The following is a 10,482-nucleotide window of genomic DNA, read 5'->3' on the forward strand; positions in this document are numbered from 1 at the left end:
GTATCATCCGCAAAAGGCTTAGTGAAACAAAGAGTAAATAACTGAGGCCTGAGGTGAAGTAATCTTTGGGCTTTGATTTTCGTGTCTGAAATGAAGAGACATCAACGGATCAGAGTGAGCCGAAAGTTAAATACACTATTAAATAATCAGGTTAAGGTTTTATAATAGAAGAAAAGATCATCGTGGCAATTAGAATAGTAAAAGGGCTAATGGTAAACGGGTAGTAGCTACAGACTTTTTATTCTCTTTATGGTGCGCATTGACTATTAGTGCGTCTAGCTACAATTTAGCTTTGGTGTTATTTAACGTTAACATTCATGTTGGCAAACTAAGAATATTGTTGAGGTGAGACGAGACGATAGTGTTTACACTGCAAACCAGTTGTGAATGTAGCTATCAGAATATACGGTAAACAGCTGAAGCGTAGACTTCATTTCCTGATCTTTTCCCCATTGACTGATTTCCATGTGTCCAAGATTTATCCTTATTGGATGTAAAATGTCGTCTGCTTTACTGTATTTTTCGCTATGCTTGGAATACTGCTTCAATATTTCGTAAATTTTTACTTCAAAAAAGAGAAATAATTCCATATCTAGGTAAATAAGTTAGTAGTAGTAGACCTCTTGACTCGGAGAGGTAATATTTTGGTTTTCCCAACTTGTATAATATTTTTTACCCATGTGTATTTCTTTTATTATTGATTAAACTCTATAAAAATAATGTCATCAGTTATCACATACACTGTTCTGATTTTCTTGCTCTTTGGAGAAATAGTTTCCTCTTTTATTTACCGTTTTCTAGCTGTATAGCTAAAAAAATATAAATTAACTGAAGTTGTTACGGATTCCGGAACAAAAGATAACTACCAAATATTTTTTTATTTTTTGAGGTTTCAATGCAAATTGGGTCAGAGGACCGCGGCAAGGATGCGATTAATCAGGTTTCAGTATGTGTTTAAGCAGCGAAGGATATGAGGTTTAGCCGGGAGTGTGGCGCACTCCAGTAAGCCAAGCTTCTGGGCGGCAAAGTTTGAGGGAATAAGACACATGTCGGAGATCCTACCCTATAGGTGCCGACTGCCCCGTGTCCGCCGGAGGTGACTCGACCCCCACACCCCGTCCGTCACCTCCCAAGTAAACCTCATTTCCTTCCCTCCTTAAACACATACTGAACCCTGACTAATCGCATCCTTGTCGCGGACGTATGTGCCCTACTTACATTGAAACCTCCATAATACAAAAAAAAATGAGGTTTACTTGGGAGGCTCACAAATGGTGATGATAGTCATCAAGAAATATGCGACAGCAGGGTTCTACATAAGGCACTAGTCAAGGCATTTGACTACTAAAAAAATGATAATGAAATATGCACAAAGCAAATCTTCTCTTGATTCGCTGGCCCATTTGGCCTTCCTAAGTTACATGGACCAAAACTGAAAACTGTAATATGTCATCATTTCATTTATTAGGTTAGGTAAGGTTAGGCCAATTTAGATCAGCGTAGGTTAGGTTGTGCCAGGGGCAGTTCCATTAGACCTCTTGAGGTGTTCTTCAAGTTTCGCAAATATTTTTATTACCTACCAGCTTAAAGCTTTCACCACAACAACACAATCTTTATATGAATCCAATCCTATTTGTCCTCTTTTACCCTTCAACCAAATTAGACCAATCATTCAACGCTATTTATTTATTTACCCACCATAATGCAAAAATATTTATAAGGTTACTTTTTAAGGTAAAATAATGTTACAGAATTGTACCTAGGAGAAATGTAGGGTGTTTTTATAATTACATAATAGCACTGCCTGTAAATGTTTTTTATGTGTAGTAATTATGCGATAAAGAAGTTATGATTTATGAGTAGTGGGGAGGAAGGGCTTTCCGTAATTTCGATATGTCAGTTAATTGTAGTGTAGTCAAGGGGAATTTATGGTGAAGTGAGTTTGATGGAGTGTAATCATAATGGTCGAGCGGAGTTTTCGGCGTCTACTTTGTTTTCCACTTTTCCTGCCATAATAAGAATGACTAGAAGACAGTTAAGTTTCACAGACTACGACATGGAGACTGTAATATATTTATTTTTGGAGTGGAATTTGATTATATATATGAAATGGGTGAAGTGAGTTTGACAGAGTGTAGTGGTTGAGGGCCATTTTATTTTTTTAATAGTTTGTGGGCATGTCCCTTGAAATGGAAGCTGTTTGTAGATGGAAGAAATCTCCGAGACGGATATCAGTAATTTCAGTGACATACATTTAAAGGCTTCAGACTACATGGTTTACCACTTTTCGCGCCATAATAAGAACGACTAGCAGACAGTTAAAGTTTCCGAGTCGCAGACATGGAGGCGGTAATATATATATTATTGGAGACAGGCTGGGAAATAAGCCTAATTTTTAAACTAATCCTAGGGACCAGTGACCCCCCAGCGTCCGAAATAATTAACTGGTCTCCGGACTGGTCCCAGCCTTTGTCCTCTTATAGATTTACAATTAATAAACTGGTCCCGAGGACCAGTAACCCCCACTTCTTGAATTAAAAAACTAGTCCAAGCAATTAATAAACTGGTTTTGGACCAGAGGAAGTGTGCTATTTCCCAGACTGATTGGAGAGGAAATAGGGCTAGTCCTCCTATTATGGAACACTTTTTTTTCTCGTATTTTATATATTTGGTATGGGTGAAGTGAGTGCAAGGAGACGAGAGAGGGCAAAAGTCGCATAAGTTGGTGGCTTTTTGATTTAGGTTGTGAAACCGAACGTAAGAACTCCCAAAAGGGAGGAGGAGATGACGTCAGGCTTGCTCGTGATGGAGCCAAGTTCGAGGATCGCTGGGCGGCTGGAGGTTCGCGAAGCTTCATTGTGCGTCCTACGTATGCATAGAGGGTCTTTGGGTTGTCCTAAATTTGCTCATTAATAAGGAAGCACCGCTTCTTAAATAATACTTCATACAGCCTTTAATGCATAGGGAAGGTTATTTGATTGTATAAACATGGGCTTCATAGTCAATCTTTTGGTGAAGGAAAGGCAATGGATAAAGGGTGGGCGTGATAAACCTTCGAAGGTCAATAGGATGTGCAACTCCCTGTACTAAAAAGTAGACAAGTCGATGCTAGCGACGCCAGCTAACAGCGCTGGAAAGCCTTGCCCTTGCGTGATAAATTAAAAATACTGGGCCATAGCCCATTGGATCACGCGCTCGACGAAGCAAGCTGCTCGTGCTAGAGGCAACAGTAGTCGGCGGGACGTTGCATTGCTTCTTGGCGCGAGGGAAGTACGCTGAAAAGGAGACCTCCCACCCACTAGTGTGTTGGTTTCTCTTCAGGAAAACAATGGATAGGTCCATTCACTACCTCCTATATAAGAATATATATAGGTACGGGTCTATTCATATAATAAATCTCGAATACAGTCCTGCACCGCTCAAAAACTTTCATTTGTTATCTCATAGGAAATAGATAGCGGCACTTTAATTGAATTACCATCTGAAAATTGATATTCTTTAAATAGATTTTATGAATTTTAATATTCGTTCGAATATTAAATGCTTGTACAATTAACTTTCTTTCAATAAATGAAATGGGTCGAAGTTACAAAATCAAACAATTAAAATTCAATTATAATAAAATCAGAGTATGAAGTAAAAAATTTAAATTGTTAAAAATTTAGTAGTATTAACTTATAATGAAGGTTATACATTGGCATCCTCCACTACTGTTTCTTAACAGTTTTCATTTAGAATTCTTTTGAAAATTTAGTTATGGTCAATGGTTTTGAATATTTATTGCGATCACGTGTTAAGGGTTTGCTGGTAAAGTCACACTGATCACATTAGAAGGGTTTTCTCCACTGTGAGTGAGTTGATGTGTGATCAAATGGCTCTTCTGCGTGCAGGCATAATCACAATGATCACATTTGAATGGTTTTTCACCACTGTGAATGCGTATATGTCTGATCAAATTATTCTTCTTCGTGCTGGCATAATCACACTGATCACATTTGAAGGGTTTTTCCCCAGTGTGAATGCGTTGATGTGTGACCAAATGGCTTTTTTGCGTGCAGACATAATCACACTGATCACATTTGAAGGGTTTTTCACTACTGTGAATGCGTTGATGTGTGACCAAATGGTTTTTTTGCGTGCAGACATAATCACACTGATCACATTTGAAGGGTTTTTCACTACTGTGAATGCGTTGATGTGTGATCAAATTATTCTTCGTCGTGCTGGAATAATCACACTGATCACATTTGAAGGGTTTTTCACTACTGTGAATGCGTTGATGTGTGACCAAATGGCTTTTTTGCGTGCAGACATAATCACACTGATCACATTTGAAGGGTTTTTCACTACTGTGAATGCGTTGATGTGTGATCAAATTATTCTTCGTCGTGCTGGAATAATCACACTGATCACATTTGAAGGGTTTTTCACTACTGTGAATGCGTTGATGTGTGATCAAATTATTCTTCTTCGTGCTGGAATAATCACACTGATCACATTTGAAGGGTTTTTCACTACTGTGAATGCGTTGATGTGTGATCAAATTATTCTTCTTCGTGCTGGAATAATCACACTGATCACATTTGAAGGGTTTTTCACTACTGTGAATGCGTTGATGTGTTATCAAATTATCCTTCCTCGTGCTGGCATAATCACACTGATCACATTTGAAGGGTTTTTCTCCAGTGTGAATGCGTTGATGTGTTATCAAATTATCCTTCCTCGTGCTGGCATAATCACACTGATCACATTTGAAGGGTTTTTCCGGACTGTGAATAAGTTGATGTGTGATGTTGCTGGAATAGTCGAACTCATCACTTTTGAAGATCTCTTCAACGTTCCTCTTTCGCATTTGAAGTTCTTGATCATTTTTAGAATATTCGCATCGAGTTGTAAGTTCATTCTTGGAGTTTTCTACAGAAAGAAAATTAACCCATCAATATAAGTTTAAATCGAAGTCAGCACAAAAAGCTGAACCCTCTTTTAATTTGTGTCCCCTGTGTCTCCTTGATACAAATTTCTCAGATGATATAAAGTTCGGATTGTTTTCAAAATCTTAAAGGTTACGAATGTAGCGGATTCACTTCATTTCAGTAAACTTGAAGAAGTTTAATTATCACGAAAATGATAGTTGCAGGGAGCCCAGCCAAAAATGTAAATTTCTTCTTTCCTGAATTATAGGATTTCATAGGAGATAAAACGTGTTTTTATAGGAAAGCATAGGACAAAAAATGCTCATACATAATATTCCTTTGGTTAAGACTATGTAGGAAAATCTCAAAAAATTGCAAAATTTGATTTTACTTTGAACAGAGAAACTTAGGTAAATAAAATTTAATAAATAAAAATTCTGAGCTAGCGTAGGTAGTTCAGCAAGTTCGGTGTCTGTTCATATGGGACCTCGATAACGGAGCTAAATACTGATAAATTACGAAAACCTCGAAAAATTTAGGAAATTATATGATAATATAGGTCAGGTGCAAAAATATAGAATTTTGTTGGAATTATAGGACCCATGCGTTCCCTGTAAATGGCCGCTGGTCAGTGTTATTTGAATTTTTCTCATTCCAATACCCTAAACGGAGTTAATTAGATCATGAATTTATTTATTAACATGAATATATATCTGCATTGACTACATATTCAGGGATGGGAGGGGCTTAGTTTGAGTGACGTCAGAGAATTTCCGGAGGTTTGATTTTAAAGCTAAAGCTCTTGTCACGCGGAAGGCTAATTATGCTTGTAAATTGATAAACTACCGCATTAATTTAACTCCAACAGAAAGCATTTGATTAGGCGCTGCTCCTGCGCGCGGGGGCATCTAACAGCAGGGAAAAACCAGCATCATCAATTCTCACGATTTAAAATGTTAGTAGTTTACTTTCAACTGTTACATTAATTTTCTTAATGGCCAAGGCTTAGCACTTTACCAACAGTTTTCAGTTTCAGATTAGGAAAAACATTGCAGGCACTTATTATAATTTCCTTTAAAAGATCAAAATCACCTTCGGACATCGTGTTGAGATATTTATTCCCGTATCGGTGATCATTTTTAATATTCATTTGACGCAGTTTGGTGAACCTAACCGAAAATTGTATCCCTCATACAATTTTGTTAAACTGGTCGTCTGCTGTTCTAACTTCCAGGTGTCTCGATTTTGATTGGCTACCGCGATGACGTTAAACGCGTATGTAATAGAAAGGTCCCTCCCATCCCTGAATAACATGATAGAAAGGCTAATGATACACATATATATTCATTAATAATTTTTGAAATTGGCGGAATAACAATAAAAATGGATTTAGTGACGCAGAAACTGAAAATGTTGATCAATTTGTTCGGTACTATCCCATAGAACCGAATTCCCATTTGACCGCAAACCGCCAAATTAGAAAAGAAAGAAGCGGAATGGCGGTTTTCGAATATTAAAATCGAAGTAGTGTTATTTCATTCTCTTTAAAAAAATTGTTTGAAATTTTTGCGTTGTAATTTCACAATATTTTTATAAAATTAATTTCTGTTGTTCTGCTATTCGTGTTAATGTAGGCTGGGTTGGGTTAGGATAGGTTAGGTTGGGTTAGGTTAGGTTAGGTTGGGTTGGGTTAGGTTAGGTTAGGTTAGGTTAGGACAGAGCTGTGCTAATTAGCTGACTACTAATTGAATTAGAATTAGCAATTAGGTAAATATTTATGAACTAATTAATTAGCCAATTAGCCAATTAGCAATTAGACATAGAAACTAATTAAATTCAATTAGAAATTAGCCATTTATTCATCAAACTAATTAATTAGAATTACTAATTTCTAATTAATTACTTGTCTAATTAAGGAAAAAAAAAGAAACCATAAGTAAACATAAAAGTTTAAAAGTGCCCATGGATTTAGTACTTTGGTAATGCAAAGTTTAATGTTTTAATGCCATTGAAAAACGGGTACGGATGCCGTGAATTATTCATGAAAAATGAGACAAGCCTCGAGGCTTCCGTCATGTTAAAAATTGTCTCATTTCTTCATTTTCATGCCACAGTTCCTATAATGGACTCTTGAGTAGTAAATACATGGGCACTGCTATAAATTAGAGTGGGAAAACAGTCGAAATTTCGAAATGGGACAGTTACGATTTACGAAATTTTCTACTAGTACTAGTACTCATGTTTTGAGGAGCTGAAATATTTAGAGTAGTACTAAGGTTTCCTCATCGATATAATAAGGCCGTTTTCATATTCAAATAGATGAATCAAGAGTTAATTCCTCGATTTTTAGTTTTTACTAAATTAAAAGACTAATTGAAAATCCAATTGGCTAATTAGTTAATCCTAAGTTTAATTAAATTTTAATTAGATAATTACCTTTCCTATTCATACTAATTAATTAGAATTACTTCTCAATTAGCACAAAGGTAATTAAAATTCAATTACCATTTTCAATTAGTAAATGATGCTAATTAATTAGAAATTCAATTAGCTAACTAATTAATTAGCACAGCTCTGGGTTAGGATAGGTTGGGTTGGGATGGGTTAGGTTAGGTTGGGTTAGGTTGGGTTTGGTTAGGATAGGTTGGGTTAGGTTAGGTTAGGTTGGGTTGGGTTAGGTTAGGTTAGGTTGGGTTTGGTTAGGTTAAGTTGGGTTGGGTTTGGTTAGGTTAAGTTGGGTTGGGTTGGGTTTGGTTAGGTTAAGTTGGGTTGGGTTAGGTTAGGCTAGGTTAGGTTAGGTTGGGTTGGGTTGGGTTAGGTTGGGTTGGGTTTGGTTAGGATAGGTTGGGTTGGGTCTGGGTATCGTTTAGACCCGCGGATTCAAATTTTAAGCAATGTACCTTTAATAGTAGACGTTTCAGTATATTCATATCCAATAAATAATTTAGATTAATTTCGTGTTTTTCGATATAAAAATTAATTTTTTATCGTTGACAGCGTTTGAAAATAAAAAAAAAAAATTGCATAGATTTTAGTCCCATTCAAAATCCGCCAAAGTGCGGTTTTTTCGGTCGAATGGGACGGTTTCGGTCGAATGGGACGGTTTCGGTCGAATGGGAATTCGGTCGTATGGGAGACAAGCAATTTGTTCCATAGAAGCGCATCGCTTCCATTTTAAATGCCAACGACTAAATCCTTTCATTAAACAACAATTGAAAGTTTTTTTTATAGAAGGTGCCAAAAACTACTGTGATTATTTAAACAAGGTAAAAAGATCATTTTATATTTGGTACTAGAGTTAGCACCTGCTTCACTATGAACCTTGTTGCCCGTGCTACGGTTGGGAAGATAATCATGCGTAGAGGGGGGTCGACACTATTTTTGGATACAGGAGGGCTTCTCATATTACACGGCGCAAATAAGTTTCAACGAAGTGTACTTTTGGTTTTTATCCATATACTTTTGATTTAAGGTTGTTTTTCCATCTGATCATGCATAAAAGATGATGAACGTTATAAAAATACTCTTCGGACGATATTTTCAGATGGAAAATCGTCGGCTATTGCAAGATAACCCTGACCAGTTTTGGTGTTCAGTTGCTCACCATGCAGACCTTACTTAATAATTTTTGGTTCATTGGTATCATGATGTGTTCCATAAGTATGACACTTCCAATACTTCGTAATATTAGAGACTTAATGAGAGCTAGTTCGAGAACGACACATCAATTGACTACACGCGGTTTTGCAAGAGTTCCATCATCATATTTAGTCTAAACTAAGCCTTTGACAGCGCCAAAATCAGGCGTCGCTTTTCGAGAATCTATGACTCTTCATCTACGTCACTTCATGACAAGCGTTCAGTATAAACTGAGAAACTTATGTAACATGTCTTATGAACTTATGGTATCACCGTGCGACGCGTGATTCGATAGGCTTTTTAAGAATCATTTCAAACCCAGAGATATTTTCACATTTTGCAAATTATTAACTTAGCTATGGTTAAAACAAAATGGAAAATATACTATAAGAATGTATAAGTTGCGAGATCTTCCGCTTCTACTCTTACGCCGGTGTCAGTGGATAAGTAAGCCCCACCCCTTTCATGTCCAACATTTTTCTACCCTTTACCATTGGATACCGTGGGGGATAGGTCATACAGACACGAATGGCGTAGTCCGACTAGAGAAAAAAACCTCGAGCAAACTAAACAGAAAACGGAGGCTGTCCGCGGTTCTGAAAAGGTACGACAGTCGTTTTCATGTGCCATTAACAACCTAGTTATAGGTTTTGAATCTAAATTAGATTGGAGGTTATTGAAATTGTCTGCTAGTTCTAAACAAGCTGGTTACTCGGATTAAAGTCGTTGTTGGATATTTCCTTGTTTTAATGGTCAATGTTTGGGGGGGGGCATATATCTGTAACCAAATGTTGTACACCCCATGTTCATTGATACTTTCCACTCAGTTGTTCCCAATAAACACGATCCCTCATAATTGACGGACTTTTAAAAATCACCCTTATTACCAGCTTTAGTGGATATATTGCTCAAGGTTATTTTCAAACACGGTAGCAGTATGACTCGGGCTATTCTCTCTCTAGGTACTCACACTTTTTAAGAATAAAATTATTTACCAATTTTCGAACTAGCAAACAAATAGTTTGACGCGAAATGTTCAAGGGCATCTAAGTTGGACACTGAAGTATCGTTTTCAAGTTCAGGCGATATATCCGGTAAGTTGCTTTCCAGATCAGCCGGGGTAATTTCCGGTAAAGCGCAGCTTGGTTCAATATTTCCTTTTTCATGACACTTATTTTTAGATTCCTGTGTTTCCATAGATTCTATAATTGAATCGTTCTCCAAATTTCTTTCAAGGGACAATTCCAAATCGTTTTTTGACTTCGACATTCAGTTGAGGAACTCACACTTTCTTGAACTGCGACGTAAAATCCCGATTTTCTCTCTTTGTCAAGGACCTTTGACACGTAAAATTTTAATATAATAAAAATAAATGTAAATCAAGATTTGGCATTGATAAGTTTAGTACAACAGATTTCTAAGTCGAGGCTTAGAAAATGTACTATTTTAGTAATAATGTTATCATAAATTTTAAAATTACTTATGTCCATGGTTAAGTGATTTTTTTACCTATTTGAGATTTTATGGACTATTTTAAATAAGCGCCTTCGGGCAATCGGTACCACCCTGCCTTCTTGATAACAAAATTATCGCGGCACGTGCTCCATGTCGAATGAAATTTAGCGGGAGATTTTTAAAATTGCTCGAGATGTAGAGCGTGCAATGAAAATTTTGTTAACAGGAATGCTTAGCGTTATGCGATTGGGCGGAGGTGCTTATTTCAAATTATCCATAAAATCTCAACCTATTTTGAATTTTGAAATCATTTGGAGGTATTCCCTGAATATTGTATTATGAAGACTGGTCTTATAATTAGTAGAAGAATCGATAAAAAAATCGCTTGATTTCACCTTCCTTTTAACTTCAATAATACATTTTATACCCATGTGTATTAATTTTATTTTTGATTAAACTCTATAAAAAAATAATG

General features: G+C 36.5%; 1 protein-coding gene and 1 long non-coding RNA gene across 2 annotated transcripts; one reads left to right on the top strand and one right to left on the bottom strand.

The window, feature by feature from the left end:
- Window positions 1-3,492: 3,492 nt before the first annotated feature.
- On the bottom strand, window positions 3,493-6,364 carry LOC149620992 (uncharacterized). The gene is made up of 2 exons (XM_089854192.1): window positions 6,006-6,364; window positions 3,493-4,914 (listed from the first exon to the last, which is right to left on the bottom strand). Exons 1-2 carry the CDS (start codon window positions 6,061-6,063, stop codon window positions 3,794-3,796), a joined length of 1,179 nt encoding a protein of 392 aa, XP_089710318.1. The 5' UTR covers window positions 6,064-6,364; the 3' UTR covers window positions 3,493-3,793.
- A 1,713-nt stretch (window positions 6,365-8,077) lies between these two features.
- LOC149620993 (uncharacterized) lies at window positions 8,078-10,480 on the top strand. Its single transcript, XR_016375200.1, has 2 exons — window positions 8,078-9,646; window positions 9,789-10,480. It is a non-coding gene; the product is annotated as an uncharacterized LOC149620993 (long non-coding RNA).
- Window positions 10,481-10,482: the final 2 nt, after the last annotated feature.

The sequence above is a fragment of the Phalangium opilio genome, unplaced genomic scaffold, assembly GCF_054372755.1.
Source record: "Phalangium opilio isolate 3A_F unplaced genomic scaffold, DU_Popi_V2 ptg000209l_1, whole genome shotgun sequence".
NCBI classification, from domain to species: Eukaryota; Metazoa; Arthropoda; class Arachnida; order Opiliones; family Phalangiidae; genus Phalangium; species Phalangium opilio.